The sequence below is a fragment of the Oreochromis niloticus genome, linkage group LG18 (assembly GCF_001858045.2).
Source record: "Oreochromis niloticus isolate F11D_XX linkage group LG18, O_niloticus_UMD_NMBU, whole genome shotgun sequence".
Lineage (NCBI taxonomy): Eukaryota > Metazoa > Chordata > Actinopteri > Cichliformes > Cichlidae > Oreochromis > Oreochromis niloticus.
This window is the reverse complement of record NC_031982.2, coordinates 5,472,392-5,490,942: the sequence shown is the minus strand read 5'-3', so window position 1 is coordinate 5,490,942 and position 18,551 is coordinate 5,472,392. Positions and strand designations below refer to the sequence as shown.

The following is an 18,551-nucleotide window of genomic DNA, read 5'->3' as shown; positions in this document are numbered from 1 at the left end:
AGACGGAAAAAAGAGGTCTAAGGGTTGTAAAGAGGACAGAGAAGGGGAAAAAAAGGAGCAAGCTTGGATGCAAAGTAGTAGAGGAGGGGGAGCGAGGAAACGGGGGGGGAATAACAAGATGAGCCAGGAGGCAAGACATGCTGGAGGTGGGTGGTGGTGGTGGAGAGTATATTCTCATGTTAAGCCCTTTTAACCTGCCGCCTTGCAAACACACAGAGTTAGCATGAGTCACTCAGAGACCCAGACACTCGTAATAAGACTAATATCCTCCACCGTCACAGACAGGCTCTGTCTGTCACACACGGCTGTGGGTGGAGGTGTGTGTGCTAACTGGCTCCCAGTAACAGCACAGTCATCTGCGACTATAGTATTGATCTGCCAGCAGAATGGAGGCAATCACAGTTAAGACTGTCACAGTTAAGCTCCAATGAAAACCTTCTTAGTCCACAAACACACACATGCATGCACGCACACTGAGAGGTTTGCACACAGACACACAAACATGCCCTCAAACACCCAAATACATATTCATGATGACTTGAAAGCAGGCGGTTTTGAAATGTGCAAACTTAAAAACAGTGTCTGTACAGAGTGAAAAAAGTAATGCAAAACTGCTAATATCTTTTTAAAAATACTGATTTTTTTAGACTTTTTTTCCTTTTGATGTTATTTTTTATATATTTAATAATGCATTCAATCGGTATTGCTTGCAGTTGCATTATGTGCTTGTAAATCAGTCACACAGTCTGCAAAATGTGGTCTTTGTTTATGGATTAATAAAGGCTAATCGCACTTAGCGTTCTATCAGAGAAGTGTTAATTAAGCTCATTTTGGTGAGTGCATTTTAGTGACCTGATTTGTAACATTCTTTTTGTTCAAATTGCCTACAGTTAAACAAATCATAAAACTTCTTTCCGCTTTGCTCAGATTGCCCAGTCACCACACAGTCAGGGGGCATTTCTCCCAAATCAAATACAATACAATCACAAGGCTTAGGTTGCTATGACAATCTGCAGTCAGTGGTACGTATCATAAAGTAGGGTTGGTAAAGGAATTGAAAGTCATAAGTGTGTTGTATGGTTTTACACCCTACTTGGTAACAGTGGAAAGCAAAAACTCCTTTTCAGTGGAAGAAACCTCCAGCAGGTGTTTCAGGGATTTTTCTCCTTTCATTCAGAATTTCTCTGAAATTCTTTGCATTCCAAATTTTGGCTGTTTATCACATCCCTTATCATGTAATGCAAAATATCCCAGTACTTTTGGGCTGTTTTGGTACTTTAGGTGTACAACAGAGAAACATGTCATGTTTTCAGGATTTTTGCATTACGTGACATCTAAAAAGCAGTTGTTGCAGCATCCCAACAGGAATTACTTTCTGCTCAGAAACTGAGTGTACTGAATGCTGAAAAAGCATTAATGCATCGTAAACACAGCACCTCCGTTTCTAGCAGACACTGTCGTCAGTATTTGTGTATCTGTGTGCTTCAGGAAGAAAAGGTACAAACACTAGCATACAATGGTGGGACTGTAAGAGGAGCAGAATATAGGAGAGCCCATCACCCCCCATTATTACTTAGATGAACTGAGTGTTTGATTCCTTTTAATGCTTGTTTGGAGACCTATTGAGTCAAGGTTTATATCCTCGTTTCCTTCCCATGGGTGTTTGCCTGAGTAAGATTTGTTTAGTTTAGTTTAGTTTAGTTTAATTATTTATGTAGCACATTTAATTACAACAGGAGCGTTGACCAAAGTGCTGTACAAGAATACAACATACCTAATAAAACAACTTAGAGTATTAAAAACAAACACCAAATATGAATTAACAAATAACTCTCATGCTGTATTAAAAGCCAGTACATAAAAATGCGTTTTAAGATAAGATTTAAAAAGATTGACAGTGGGAGCCTGTCTGATGTGTAGGGGTAAATTATTCCACAGCTTAGGCGCTATGACTGCAAATGCTCGATCACCTCTATGAACCAGCCTCCACCTTGGTACAGCTAAAAGCAAAAGATCACTTGATCTAAGAGATCTAAGGGGGGTATAAGTCTGCAAGAGGTCAGACAAATACCCGGGAGCCTGTCCATTCAGGGCTTTGTAAGTCAACAATAAAATTTTAAAATTAATTCTGAAGCGGACAGGGAGCCAATGAAGGGAGGCAAGCACCGGGGAAATGTGTTCACATCTTTTAGTACGTGTCAGAAGACGAGCTGCAGCATTCTGGACCAACTGCAGCCTTGCCAGGCAGGTCTGGCTAACTCCAGCATATAAGGAGTTACAGTAGTCCAGCTGGGATATAATGAAAGCATGAATGGCCCGTTCAAAGTTTTTAAAAGATAAAAATGATCTCACCTTAGATAAAAGCCTCAGTTTGAAGAAAGACCGCTGTACAACTGAGCTAATTTGTTTTTCAAAGGTGAAATTACTGTCAAATATAACCCCCAAATTTTTGGCATGCGATTTGACAAAAGGCTCAAGACTGTGCAGGTTAAAATTAGAAGTGTTGAGATTGCCGCTTGGTCCAAAAATGATCACTTCGGTTTTGTTCTCATTGAAGTTAAGGAAATTAGAGGCCATCCAGGATTTAACTTCACCGAGACACTGAAGTAAGGGTTCTAGTGAGGCAGGACTGTTTACCTTCAGTTGAAGATAGATCTGAGTATCATCGGCATATGAATGAAAACAAATGTTATATTTTCTAAAAATTAGACCTAAAGGCAGCATATAAATGGAGAACAATATTGGCCCCAGTATAGATCCCTGGGGAACATCACAAGTAAGGGGAGCTGAGGAAGAGAGTTGCTAATCGTTGCTTATAAAATTAAAAGGAGCTTTGCTTCCAGTCTACTCCTGGTCCTTTCTGGATTGCAGTGTTATTGATTTTTTGTTTTTGTTTTCAGAAGCCTGAGGTTTTTAAGCATGTGCACACAGTTGCTGTGACTCATGTAAAATCTTACCAGTTTTGTTAGCCTCAAGCAGGAGGAGATGCAACCAAAAAGTGTTGCTTAGTAAAAGGTCACAGTTCAACCATACAAAGTTAATGCTGTGTATGGAAATGCCCACAGAAACTATTATACTCATTTCCAAATTTGCAACACTTTTAAAGTAGCTTTGCATGATATACGAAAGAAAAAAAATCCTGCCTTTTTCTGATTGGCTGTTCTGTACAGCAGGAGGGTGGGAGGAGCTGTGCTCACAGCTCATGCAGCTGAAGTGACCTTATTAGGCATATCCTCTCTCACTGATGTCATACAGAGCCAAGAGTGGAAAGAAATAAATGCCTAGACTGCCCATTTAGAGCAGTTCGAAGCCTGAACATTTAGCCCAAAGTGATTACTTGCACACATATTGAGCACAATATGTAAAATTATGTCTGTGTTTAACATGAACATCCACAGTTTTAACTCTATATCTTTGATAAAGAATAGTAGGTCCCTTTAAACAAAATATCACAGTTTCCATTAATAAGCAAGTGTTGGTTTTGTACTACTTGTTGAAGTAGTAAAATTGTATTGGATCGCATACAGGCTAGCTTTGTAAAAGCTTTCAGAAATCCTAAGTAGATGTTAGCACTACTTAGACTGCAAAAGCAGCTTTAATGGAATTTGGCATCCAGCTATAAAGCCAGAGCCATTTTCACTTAATTAAAAAGCATTACACTTGATTTTACTTATATAATTTCATTACTTTTATGATCCTTCACACTAATATATACATGCATACATACATTTTATATATATACATTTTAAAAAAAAATCAACAGCAGTGTAGCAAACACATGGTTGAACTCTCCTACACCCTTCTGTGGGATGATCTGCTGACAGCAAAACCTAATTAACTTAATGTCTTAAATGGAGTCATGATAGTTTCAAAGCCTGACACACAGGGGAGTGAGCTGCAGCAGTACACTGAGACGTGGAACCCATTGCTGGGCATTTTGGCTACAAATTGATGTTTTCCTTAATTTAGCTTTGGAGGTCTGCCATCCATTAAAGTGGCTTGGCTGAACTTGATCGATCCTGATAAGGAGACCTGGCACACGGTGTCTGATATACAGTAGCAAATGTGTGTGTGTGTGTGTGTGTGTGTGTGTGTGTGTGTGTGTGTGTGTGTGTGTGCAACAGGCCAAATCCAGAGCCAGCAAAATTGATCTGACACCTAGCTAGCTCAAGAGTAGATGGCCACAGCTTTGCCTTGTCAATCTGGAAAGAGAGAAAAACACAGTACAGCACTGCAGATAGAGCTCCAACACTCAGGCTAAACACAGTGTTTTGACACCAAGGTTGTGTTATGTATTGTTTTTCAAAGAGAACTTGTCTGGACAGCAGCATCAGGGACACAAATTCCCTGCGGAAATGATGGAAATAAAACGACGTGCTTCAGTGCAGCAGCTTGGGAAGCATTTTCCCTTAAAGTATCCTCTTTTTGCTTCTATAACCAGCAGATGAGAGAGCATGCCAGCACGGGTTACGTGAATGATTTGTAACAAAGTTGAAGTACTCAGTCCATTATAAGACAAAACCTCAATTCCTGCAGAGAGAAAGGCTCTGCAGTTTTTTTTTATAAATGGCCTCTGAACAGCTATCCCATAGGGAGGTTTTGTCTATTGACAGCCGCACTTATTTATAGCTCTTGACAGGCTCAATATTTCGGCCCTTGATATCCGGAGAAGCTTGCTTGGTGCTCGGCAGAAACAGATGACTGATTGCGACTGAAGAGCTGCTCTCTCAGGCTCTTTATAGTCATGTAAAGGACTTTTATTCTGCTCGAAGGAAGGTTCAAATGCCCCTACAGCACTAGAAGAGAGATGTATCACAGCCAGGCATTTGTGACATCGTGTTTGTCGAGAAACATTTCAATCTACGTCTGTTTGCGAGAAATCCCAATTGATCGGAATAGTTGGAGAGTTTTAGCGGGCGTATTAGCTATCTGCCAAGAGCAATACACACACATATACATATAGTGATGTTATCTGTCTGTGGGCATTTCACAGAGTGCTCTGGAAAGACTGGCTGGTCTCACACAGAGAACCAACATGTCTTCCTCCTCGCCTCTCATTTAACTTTTGGCCCCAAGTCAAAATGGCCGTCTCCCATACTGGCAGACTAGAGAGTCAATCTGACCAATTTAGTGGGTCACAGGAGACTTCTGCTTCTCTCTCCCTCCTCCTCCTCCTCCTTCTCCGACCATTTGTTGGGAGCATGTGGACGGGGTAACAGAAATGGCGAGCTGCTCCTCATCCTGCTGTGCTTTAATCACTCGCTTCAAAGGGTCTCGTGTTTCTTTCCCTATTGATGGCAGAAGGGAGGAAAATGAAGCTCTGCTCTACCTTGCCTGAATTCCTGTACATCAGAACCAGACGAGATGATATCTCCCGTCACCTTCACTGTCCTAGCTCCAGTTTGGCATCTCACGCTGTGCTTTTTTCATTTAAAAAAAGAGCAGAATTTCACTAAAAAATATTATCGCTCTTAGCCAGACGCAGAGCCCTGCTTCCTGTTAGTGTTATTTTCCTTGCCGATTGCATTCTGGTGCAGCACTGCCGGAAAGCAGCGTTATTTTATTTGCAACTGCAAAAAGTTGATTTTTTTTCTCCTTCTCAGTAAGAATGCGCATGCTCTGACAGGGAAGCCAAGAAATCCGACTTTGTGGCCTAAGTGCTAACACACACACACGCAAACGGACATCCCACATTGTACACGTTTCCTTTTTGTCTAAGAATGAAATCACCAGACCATAATATCCTCCGGCGTAAATGAGGAAATAGATTTGGCAACAACAAGTGACCATTACAAAAGTGATCACTTTTCTCATCTTGATTAAGTTTGGTTAACTTGGGAGGACTAAAACCTCCTGTTTAAATATGTGTTCTCTTGTGGGCAGAGAAAGCAAGCTATAAACACATTTAACTTAATATGGTGAACCTGGTTGGCAAACAATTTATGTACCCGTTCAGTAGGTGGCAAATCTGTTCTCTATTAAGATCATGTTTCTGGCCAGCTGGGTAATGTCCAATAGACTCTGTTATTTCTGTTTGTGATGTCCCAACAACTAGATGGAGTACATTTGTGGCATAGAGAGATAAACCACAAGCTTAGATAACTACAAACCAGATGAGTGACGAAATGTTTCTCCCACTGAAAACGCTACGTCCAGATGAACAGAATCAACCTTTTGGGATTTACTTACCTGGAAGATTGAGAATGCCTCAAGACAGGAACTCTAATGAGTTTGTGGACTATCAGTTTGAAGCACAAAACCCGATGAGCTAGGTTCTTGGGATAGGTTTATTCTTAGATATCTGTGATATTAAATGTGATAGAGCTTGCCAAGCCTTAGAATAAAACATACTTACTGGAAGAAGCTAACAGATGTGTTTTTGTACAATCAGATGTTGTGACTGTGCCCCTAATCATACACGATGCTATCCTTATTGTGGTTTAAATGGGTGAGTTGTATTTTTTTTTTTAAAGTGTTGGGGCCAGACTGTACACATGTTTGTGCTGTGAAGTTGGGCATTTTAACGCTGGAGTCTTTAGGGGATTGACCTACTTATGGAGCAAGCCTCAAGTGGCCATTAGAGGAACTGCAGTTTTTTGCACCTCCTCATTAGCTTTGTTTTGCAGCTAATAAGGCTGCAGCTTATTTAACCCCAAAGAGAGCTCCACATACAGGTAAGTTTATCGCCAATAGGTTTATCACTGCGACCAACTCCTTGTGCTTCTCCAAACTCATCAAAGGTTAGGATTTGGATTAACTGCCTTGCTTAAATCACCCCCAACAGGATGGTCTCCAGCTTGCAGAGATGCTGAGACCCTGGGTTGAAGAATTCCCTGCCATCTCATTACCTGATCCTGGCCCGCATTATGCAGCACATAGCCTCTGTATAAGTCACAGTGTTCAGCATTATCCCAAGGCTGTTGACATTTTCAACCCGTTCATTTCTCTCCTCTCTTGAGATATGAGATACAGCTGAGTTAGATAGTACCTGGACAAAGCAGCAACAGTTAGCTATTGTTCCAGCATAATGCGTAATTAGGTAAAACTCATGTGACCGGGCAAGATAAAGCACGTAGTTACAAAGCACACTGGGGTCCTCCATCTTTGAGCTCAGACTGTAATTAAAGGGCTACAATAGCCATTCTGGGATGTGCCTGGTCTTTTTCCCTGGCTGGCTGATGGGCTGCCTGAATGCCACCTAGGGTAACCGGAAATTTATGCTAAAGGTTCAGTTCAAGAAGATCCATCGCTGAATTCAGCACGACCATCTGTTCTTATCTGTTCATTTTCTCAACAAATCTCAATATGATGAAATGCTATTTAATGTAGGCTGTTGAAACAAAGTATCACATGTTTATGCATCAAAGTTCAAGCCTCGCAACATCTGCACTCAGACTAGCACTTACAAAAGCCTTGCACATTGACCGACCTCCCCCTTTCTGTTGGATTGTTTTACTCCATATAAAAAGGATGTTATTCATCATCTTTGTATTATCTTTAAAAAACAAGCATTATCATGGTGCAGCTCCACTGAGACTATCAGCTATATTTAATTCCATCAGTGACCTGTACCACTGAAAGCTCCTGCTATCCATCTAATCAAATTTCACCTAATAGCTTCAGTAATAGAGTGGATTGGACCAAAGTGGCCACAGTCAATATGCTTATAATAAATGTATAAAATGACAATATGGAAAGAACGTGGAAATGTGAAAAGAGTCACTCAGAGTTTTCTAACTTGTTATTTTGCAGTGCTGACTATGTATTCTTGAAAAGAGTAAGTCAAACCCAAGGTCCTACAGCAGAAACAGAATGCTGTTATCACAAAGAAAACAGTTTAGACGTTTTTCATGTCTCAGGGTTCCTGCTGTTATCCTCCAGTCATACTCAGTTTCTTCATAAGTAGCATTTGGCTTATCTAGCTTATTGTATAATAGCCTAAAATGAAGAGTCACCAGTAAAACAGTTGGTTGATGAATTATAGGTTGTTTGATGTTGGGTCAATACAGAAGGTCATAATTATTTAAAGTACAGTACATAAAGCATGTCGACTGCACAGACTCACAGTGAGCTAATTCATCTAATCCCCAAAAGTGACAAATGGACAAGAACAGGATTTAATAGTCAAAAGTCACTATTAATAATTTACTTCAAAATGGGTTTCTTTTTTAACATTTAATTAAAAGCTATTGATTACATAAAGTTTTATCTGGATTGCAGACTGTATCTTCAAAGCTGTAGTTACGACTCCATAGAGAATGATCACACAACTCTACAGTCCCAGGCAGCTTGGTGTAGCTTTGATGGCCCGTTTTATCATCATTTATCATTTCCATTATGGACTAACTTACCTTAAATATTTTTGCTGATGTATTGTCAGCCATTGTTGCCATTTACTAAATAAAATCAATTAACAACGTATATACCCTAAAACAATTCTTTTGTCGTATAGATGCAATATGTTCACTTGAAAATATAATTTTGTATTCACTTTAAAATTGTTGGCTTTAAAGCATCTGGAAAAGCTGCTTTTTGGCTCATTTACACTGCAGTAAAAATGGGACGGCAACCTCTTTGCAACTAGGAAAAGTCAGTGGTTGCCTGGGGATTGCAATTACGTATTTTGTTGTGAAGAACGCATTGACCAACTGGTTGGCAAGAGGCTTTCCAAATATTTGCTGTCTAATTTATAAACGGACAGTTTGCCCAGAAATTGCCTTCAGTCTGAGTCAGTCTAGTGAGCACAACTCGTCTGCAACGCATCTCTTTGCATTAGGAAGCTTGACTCATTTGGTTGCCAACTGGTTGTGTTCATGTTATATTCCTATCTAAAAGCATGATTATTGAGCACCTGTGACCATCTTGCAGCAACTACATCACTATATTTGGAGAAATTTTAGTTTCATAACTATGAGACTCTGAGTATAATTAGTTCTTATGAATGTGAATTTTTATGTAGATGAAATTTGTAATTTTTGCCAAAGTTAATTGGTGTATTTAGAGCCCCATCAATACAGAATTTTTAAGATGAATACAGATATTTGGTGATTTAAAAATTTGAGATATCACCTCTCATTTTTTTTCCTTTTACACATATACAGCATAAACAAATTTTAGCTATAAACTATTGGCTGTAGTAGTTTTAGGATTCAATCCCTTTTATTTAAATTTTTTTTATTGCTGAGATTTTGCAAAAGCTACCTTATGTGTGACTGGGTGAAATCTAAACACCATACTCAACCGCGATAGCCAGGTCCAACATAGTAATCCAGAATAGCTTTACTTGCCATCACATTAAAGTGACTGCTGAGTCCACACGTTTCAGCGAGTGCCGCACTTACATCAAGTCTCTTTACTGATTTATTCTCCTTCATTTGATCGCTTACATCATTCTGAAACGTTTGAAATGATTTTTACCTCATTTTGTGGTACAAATTAATATTAGTATCAGTGTGTTTTTTCTGGCAGAAAAAGTACACATCACTGCCAAAAATACATCATTATGTGTAAAGCACAGTCAAGTAACAGTGACTGATGGCCAGACGAATAAAGAGAATGAATATCGATGAGGTTTTTGGGAATAACAAAGCAAGTCTGCTCTTTTCTTCTCTTGATGATTAAGGGAAAACTTTGACACATTTTGATGCAAATTCTCACTTTCTTTCAATAAACATAAGCTTTGGAAAAGTGCCGCATCATAGCTGTGGAGATTGTAAATCAAATTGCACGAGATTTAAACAAAGCAGTTAAAGGTAACTACGACTCTCACGGCTGACAACCCATGATTAATGTGGAATGAAATTTATGCAAAAGTAATCTACGTTTGTAAAAGCCATCCCCTTTGTTTTTATTATAAAAGCCTTTCACTTTGTTGTTTTAGTTTTTTTAAGTAATGTCTGTATAATGGCCCTGAGTAAATTAACAACCACAGTGTGGCTTTAGCTTTTGAATCTAAATCAGCGCTGACACAAGCTGCACTATTGTTTGATGGTTTCCAAGAGTGAAAAAGGCCTTCGCTTTCCTTTATGGGTGGCTCTATTATCTAACTGCTCTGTCTACAAGAGGACCGGCATTGTGGTCAGATAACAGATAATATGGAACGCATGGAAATAGATGGATTATATGGACAGGGTTTAGAATGTGTTTATTGGGTAGATAAAATGATGGGATTTTCTTTGCTATCTTGGCATTCGCTCTTTTAAGCCCCTCTCATTGGATTTAACAGAGCTCTCTCCTCTTTCTCTCCCAGTGTCCATCATCTTCTGTCTCTCCTCTTCAGATCTTTGTATTATATTACACCCTTCATTTTCTGCCTCTCTGTGTATCTCTTTCATTTTTTCTCTCGCTGTTTGTGTATCATATTGCTTCTCTCAGTTGTCCTCTGTTCTTTCTTAATGCAGCAGTCCAGTCAGTCAGAGAGATTAGGTGGTTAGAGAGCAGTGGATTTATGACATTACCTGTTTTTTTTTAATCTAGAAATAGAACCAAATAGCCAAAATGCATCCTTTAAAGCATCTGAAAATATCAGGTCACATTGTACAACGAGAGTTGATCATTATTTAAAATTACAGAGTGTTACATTTCCCATCTGTTCTTTCATCCAAGCGAAAGTTCCAAGTGGGGCTTTTAACTAAAATTGTCATAGCTGGGCTCAAGTGTTGGAATAGAGAGCTTTTACCTAACTTGCTATTTGCTTGATATGAATTATAGCTCAAATTGTCCTCTTATTTTGACACACACGGGCCTACGTTCCCACTTATTGTAAGATTTGCATTATAGGCCTAAAATGGCAGCAGCTGTCACAGGTACTGTGGAATACAGCCTAATAGACTCATTTTAAAGTTAACTAGAACTTCTACAACACTTCAAAATTCAGACATTTTATGGTGGTTTTGTACTGGTTTTGAAGAATGCATTGTTAATATGCTTCCATACAGTATAATGGGATCCCTCAACATCTCATCTCTTAGTTCACATGAGTACATTTAGAATTCTTAAAATTTTTTTGCTTATTTCCAGATCAATATTTGTATTTTTTCCACAAAGTTTTAGCTTCTCTTCTTGTAAGGCCACCTTTACTTTAAGCCAACTTTCTTCTAATTGGCTGTCCCCCATAAACAAAAGGTTTAAACAGCAGTTGGGTTGTTGCCCACTGGTTATGAGGTAACAGTGATCACTCGGGCATTGGCCTCACTAGTCCAAAACTCTGTTCTAGTAATCTACCTGTCACCCTTAAAACAGTTTTCCAAAAAGTAAACGTTCACAGACTTAAAATTGAGTTTGTTAAGTTGCATTTTAAGAAAATAAGGAGTAAATCCATGATCTTTTGAAAGACGGGCAGTATAAAGAGTAGTGGGTTGTCTCTGGTCTAAAGTAGCTAGAGTCTCTCGAGATGTTGTCTATCCACAGCTATCCACAATACACTCAGTAAGTATTAACTCGACAGGTAACAGTGTGTATTTGTCCTGGTTTTGGAAATAAATGGCCTGGTAATTACTTACTAATTAGTGTATCCGATCTTTCTAGTCAGGTTTTAGCCAGGCTTGCTAGGAAATAGAATGGAGCCTCTCTGCATTTGACTTTCACACTAGAGGGGAGGTTTGTCTCATGTTATAATCCTAATTTTACAAGGTCAGTTGTTCTTGCTTCTAAAAATAGCCAGGGGGAATTTTGAGATAATCCGGTATTGTAGCTGAGCACTTGTGCAGTAAACAACATTGTCCTTAACTTCAGATCATTTCATGTCAGATTCTGTAATATCATTGTGTTTTGTGCTCACGCAGCAAAATTGCTGTTGCTTTTTCATTGACATGTATAGTCTTGTGCTTTTTCTACACCCACAGTATATATATCTAAGGCTAATGTTTAAGTTTGTAGTATTTAAGCTCTGTATGAAACAGAAAACAAGCCACACTCACACATGCACCCAGACGCACTGTATCATTAGCACTGATGAAGTACTATGCAGTGACATGACCCGCAGCAGGTAAGATGATCACACTGTCAATTAGTCTTCTTTTGCTCCACTAATTATACTGTCAAATTTCATTGATGCACAATAGAGATTCAATGGGAAACAAGCACCAGTTCTCTCTGTTTCCTGGGCCAGAAGGCACATGAACTGTTTCAGGTAGTGAACACTGACTAGATATAGCTGGTGGCGAGCAGCAGAAAGAACTGCAGAGGGAGAGATGAAGGATAGTTGCAGCTCAGGTGCACCATGTCATTTTCCATTAAAATCACACCACAGGCAGATTTCCAGGGGGCTGTTATAGTCGCACATCAACATCTTAACAATGTCACTGTGATGTTAGCATTTACAGTCATGTGAAGGAAAAAATCACAGGAAAGCTGTCTTTCACATTCCTGTGAAACACTAAATACACCCTCACTGTTTCCATAGCAATTAAGAGGCTAAGTAGCAGCCAGTTACTGATAATCGAATGCAGCTGATTAACTGGTCATTGACATGTGTGGTTACCTCCATAAAAGCAGATGTTTTGGCATTTGTATGGGCTGGAATATTCAGGTTAAGGTAATGGTACATCGAGACTCATTTACCATGTTAAATGTTACATTTTGTGACATTACAATTAGAAAAAGACTGAACAGGTATGGCTTGTTTGGAGATATTTCCGAGAGGAAGCCTCTTCTCTCTACAAAGAACATGGCAGCATGGATTAAATTTGCAAATCTGCATCAATCAAACCACAAGACTTGTATATCCAACAATGTCCTTTGCACAGATGAGACCAAACTGAAGGTGTTTAGCCCTAATGCACAACTTCCTGTTTTGGAAAAACAAAGCATAAACGCAGCACAAACGCCTCTACCAACTGTCAGCACGGTGCTGGAGGAGTGATGATTTGGGCTTGAACTGGGCGCCCTGCAGTCATTGAGTCAGCCATGAACTTCTCTGTATACCAAAGTATTCTAGAGTCAAATGTGAGTCCATTTGTCTGACAGCTGAAATTGAGTCATGCAACAGCACTATGATCTCAAGTAGCCAGCAAATCTACAACAGAATGGCTGAAATGGAAGAGATGCTGCAATGGCCCAGTCAAATGAATAAATGAATGCCCACTAATCTTAATGAACTGGAGCAACTTTGTAAAGAACAGCGGGCCAAAATTCTTGCACAATGATGCAGGACACTGATAAAGCTTCAATATTTATGCTGTTTTTGCTGTTAAAGTGATTCTATGAGCTACTGAATGATGAGGTGTACTTAGTTTTTTAACTAGTTTATGCGTGAAAGGCTTAAAGACTAATAGTATTCACTGCAGTGGACAGCTATTCAAAGGCTGTTTTCTTGTATTTGTGTCAATGTCGATGGTATATTTGCACATAAACCACTACATTGGACACTGATGTGTCACTCCATACCCTGCCACCCACTCCAAAGGTGATGTTGTCCACCTAAGTGGACATGTAAAAAAGCTCTTTGAAAAGTACATGTTTAAAAACGAAGTTCAAAAATCTTTCATGCCTAAAGATGAATAAAAATATGTAAGAGAAAAATCCTGATTGAGGTTGGCATAATTCATGCATGAAAGGGTTAAAAACATTCCTCATCACATGACTATAGAAGTAAAAGCTATCTCTGTAGCCTAGCGTGGCTGTGTGTGTGTGTAAAAGCCTTAGGTTCGGATAATCTATGTGTCACCCTTCCCTGGCCTCGGTGATGCAATGGGGGGATGTGGCAGGGCGTGGTCTGCAGTTCCACTGCCGGGGATGCGGACTCACCTGCATGGTATCCGCAATCTCGCCTAGCCGGCTTTAAAATCTGTACTGGGTCCTGAGATTGGGTTGTTGTTGGTGTGTGTGGCTGGGAGCCGCAAAGCTAAAGCCAAGTAGTGTTGAAACAGCAACCGAGTGAATAAAGTATATGCTGAAAAGCCCTAATGTGTGGACGGGTGTTCGGCTGGTCTGCCGTGTGTTATTTATCACATTTCGATCCTGATTCGTGATCGTATTCAACTGCTTTAGATTAAGGATTTTTAGATGCTAGTCTTATTGTGCATATTGTACTACAAGAGTGAGCTTTGATTCTGATTCCTTCGTTTTACTCGTTACTTATCTCTGCTCCTGTCCTAATAATGAAGAACAAAGTTCTATATTTCACCCAGTTCTGACAAAAATCCAACACCCTCTGGACTATTTTATATTCCAGCTTCTGCCCCGTGTTGATATAACCACTTGAAGCTAACACCATTTGCCCTCTTCCCTCAGTTTCCAGCAAGGTGTCTACATGAGCGCTCAGCCTGCATTGACTTTTACTTGCCTCACATCTTGGCCATTGGTAAATAACACACATTCATCTCCACTCAGGCATATTCAAGAGCAGTGAGGCATCATTTTGACACCAACAAATGTGGAAAAGTATGTGAGGACCAGCCTGCTCTACTCTTAAGAAAACATTGACTCAGTCTGTGTCATCAGTACTGCCTGTCGGAGCCCAGACCGGTCATAATAATCCTCATCATCCTGCCCCGTCAAAGGTGTTTGTCTGATATAAACACACTCCATCCTCCCAGACATGGGGCTTCAGTCTCTCTCTGCTTCCCTGCTTTGTGTGATGCATTTGTGTGCTTTGGTGCTTCCAAGACTTGTGTCTGTGGAGGAGTGTTTGTGCAAGTGCATGGCTGTGTTTTTTTGGGATAATAACGTCTGATGGATGAGGAGTCTGCTATGCTGACAAAAGGCCCCATTAACATATACCGCTTGGCTCCCTCTCGCAATCCGTCATACACCACATACACCCACAGAAAATGCAGGTAATCAATGGGAAGATTTAATACCAGCCTGTCTCCTAAAAATTACGTTCCCATGCAGCTAGACTGTATTCCCAATTACGGTTTGAAGTAAAAGTATTTTCTCGCCAATAAAATACACTGTAATGTAAAAGATCTACAAACGCTATTTAAACATAATCTACAACACTGTTATCTAAGGTTCAACTACCAAGTGGAACATCCTCTGTTTTTAATTAGTTTTATCTGACATTTTCACTTTTAAATTCAGTTTTCATTCACTGGTTAGGTGTAGCCACCACAAGACGAATATGTCATGGTTTGGGTTCAAATGTGCCCTTTCGGTCTTCACACCATTCGGGTTCCCAGCTCAATGAGCAGAAGAAGTGAGTAAGAACATGCGCTTTATCAGGTACACCATGCTAGTACCGAGTTGGGCTGCCTTTAACTCTTCATGAGCTTCAACAGCGTCACCCAGTTACTCCAGATTAGTCAGCTGCACATCTGTGATGGAACTCTCTCATTTCACCACGTCCCAAAGGTGCTCTTGAATTGAAATGTGGTGACTGTGGAGGCCATCTGAGTACAGTGAGCTCAGTGTCATGCTCAACAAACCTGGTTGAAATGATCTGAGCTTGTGAAGGCGTGTGTTATCCCATATTCTCATGGGTACACTGTGGCTATAAGGGTATGAGGTTTGATGGGGAGATTGATACCGCTTTGAATTCTGTATGCTAACAAGAAAACTAAAACCAGCACATTATTTGCTGAGCAATTAGCTGAGGCCAGTGGGCAACTGGTTTAGGCTCCTTCCAGTCTTTGAGCTAAATTAATCACTTACTGCTTCTAACTTCACCACAAAGACATGAAAGTCCATATTCATAAGAAAAAATTGTTAAAAGCGATATCTCTTTGTATGTTTTTACATATGGTTAGTGAACACTATATTATAGTGTCATTACTTTACCGTTCTACCTTCCTCATTAGGAGTGATTAGGAAGGGCAGGTTTAAAAATGAGTATATCAAAGGGACAACTAAGGTTGAGTAGTTTGGTTAGCGAGTCTGGCATACTTGGGCATGTGCGCTGGAGGGACAGTGGATGTACTGGACAAAGGATGTGGAATATGGAGCTGCCAGGCAGGCGCCAAAGAGAGACCACAGAGAAGCTTCGTGCATGTAGTGAAAGAGCTCATGTAGAGGGTTTGAATACTAGAGTTCGGATTAGAGGCAGATGATCCACTATGGAGTACCCTAAAGGGAACAGCTGAAAGAAGGAGATCATAGTAATTTTAATTTTCAGACTCAGAGGCACAGAGTAACCTTTGGGAATGTCAGTTATATCAACAGGTGGTTGGTCATCCAGGAATTGAGGTGGATAAGGAACTTTTCCAAAAGTAGAGCTTGAAGCCCTCGAGCTTGTTTCAGCGAACAGGCCTCAAAGGAGAATACAGGAAATCGGAATTATCAAGAGCCTTTAACACTTGAGGGGAAACACAACTTGGAAATTATACTTTTACTCAGAGTAATAAAACAGTAACACTGTATTTAATACAGTACATGGTGTGTAGTCACTCCACTTGTTTGCTCTACTGAGCCTGTAGCCTACTTACACGGCTGAACATTATTATTTTGGTGTTATGTCACGTATTAACACAAACAACAGAGTTATTTAGTGTGTGTGGATTACAAAGGTTTAAATCTTGTTGATATTGATTTACACTGAACATCTTGCCGATCATAATACAATGAAGGTTTTCTGAATTTGTAAGATTAATAGGAATTTATGTGCTCTGGGGTTTAAAGTCTTCTGACAAATATCACTGGCTGGGGAGTTACAGAGAGAATATAAAAGAGGAGTCTTCAAAGATTTATTGGACGTTGCTACAGTCGAAGGCTGTATAGAATTAGTGTGTGTGTGTGTGTGTGTGTGTGTGTGTGTGTGTGTGAACAACACAACAAGAATACCACTGCAAGTAAACACTGAAAACAGCAATACAGTTTCTCATATGTTTGTTTCAGGGTGTCAATCCACACAAAATCACAGGCAGAACCGCCTTTACAGAAAGACACGTTTCATCACATAGCCATCAAATTTTCCTGAATGAACTGGCAAACAAATCAACATGCGTAAAAGGAGCTGACATGCTCGTGTACATGCCATGTAATGAAATTCAAGGAGCAAATATTACTTCTCTGCTACCTGCTAGGACAGAACAAGAGGGGAAATAACAGGAGAGAAGAGGAAATGAGTTTGCGTGAGACTTATAACCACGCAGTTGTATGACAACTGAAACAGAAATGCGTAGGCCTGTCAGCATTGTTTGTTATATGTAACATTATGGCTGTGTTGAAACACTAAATGAGAGTCTGTGTGAAGATACGTTATTGGCTGCCAAGACAAAGCTGAAGACGGTCTGTAAACACAGTAAATGCACAGGGAATTTCAGGAGCAACGCCGACACTTGTGAACAGCATTGGTACTCCGTGCTTTATCTGTCGGCACTACTGCGTACCAAATCAGTGCAGATGTGTATGGAATCTTATATTTTTTTATCATTGTGTTTCACTGGTGCAGAAAAACGGGCAGACTTCTCTAGTCCTATTTGCACTGATGTTTTCTCACCGCCCTTTTAGTAATATTTCTTATCTCCAATCCCTTTGTGCTTACCCTTCTGAAATCATTCCCATGACAAGATAACACTGCAGAGGGATAAACAAATACCCCGAACAAGTTCACAAAAAGAGAAATTCAAAAGCAACCTTGTTTTCACTTTGATAATAAGGCATTTTGAGTGTATGTTATTGGTTTTGAGAAGGGTCTCTGTTCCCAAGGTACTGAAGAATCTGCAGTCTGTATGTTTTCATCCTTCAGTGAAAAAATAAGAGTTCAAACAGTAGAAAACAGCATTTTGTGTGGTATTCCCGTTTTTACCGCAAACCTACGCGCTGGACATGGATGGGAAACACAGTTTAAGGCATGTGTGGCTTAATGGACTACCGTCAATCTAAAAGTATCCTGATGGTGCTCCACCAAAGAACAACATTTCGCAGTAGGTTAACACTTTTTTCTTTCTCTCGTTTGTCTCTTGCAGTTCAGCAGATGAGAAGTTTCGCTGGAATAACCAAGGTAATGTTTCGGCTCGAACGCTCCAATACGTGACTGTCTTATTCACAGTTTGTACTGTAGTGCTGTGCTTTGCTGGTTGTGCTTATTACATTGTTATCCACTGTATTGTCCTCCCAGCCCAATATATTGATGTAGTTCTTTAGAAAGTACTGCGGTGGTCTTAAACCCCCCCAATAAAGGTTAGTTAACAATAAAAGGTGAGATTCTCTCCCACACCTCAAACCATCTGACAACTGAGTAAAGCAGCGTTTGCAAATAATTCTCAGTATTTAGTTTGACCTGTTTGGGGTGCCAATGGGATGTGCTTTCCATAAAGGACAATGAGAATCAATGAGCTTTTAGGCAATTTGAAAGTCAAATTAAGACACCTCTCCAGGCTTGACAACTTCTTTGACAGCATTTTTTAGCTGAAGAAATACCTCCCATGCGTGACACTTAGGTCTCCCTCTCTCTGCCTCATTGTCAGTCACGCTGAGTTGTATAGCCTGTTTAGAGTAGATTGATTATATGAGTGAAGTCGCTGGGTCGGCGACCTCCGCCAACAAAGAGGTGACAAGGAAGCGTGGAGGTTTTGTGGTTTAAACCCTCCACAGTGAAAGTTTTCAACGTCTGCCGTGGTCTTCATCCATCCCGCTGTGCTGTGCGCCAGCTCAACCACTCAACCTCACAA

At 40.1% G+C, this 18,551-nt stretch overlaps 1 protein-coding gene across 10 annotated transcripts in view; it reads left to right on the top strand.

Annotated features, from left to right (window-relative positions):
• ctnnd2b (catenin (cadherin-associated protein), delta 2b) overlaps window positions 1-18,551 on the top strand; it is a 213,254-nt gene that overhangs the window by 93,901 nt on the left and 100,802 nt on the right. For all 10 annotated transcript variants that reach the window (XM_013264678.3, XM_013264676.3, XM_005475919.4 and 7 more), the window contains one exon: window positions 17,847-17,881. In XM_013264678.3, the coding sequence (XP_013120132.1) occupies window positions 17,847-17,881 (35 nt within the window). The remainder of the gene's footprint in view (window positions 1-17,846; window positions 17,882-18,551) is intronic.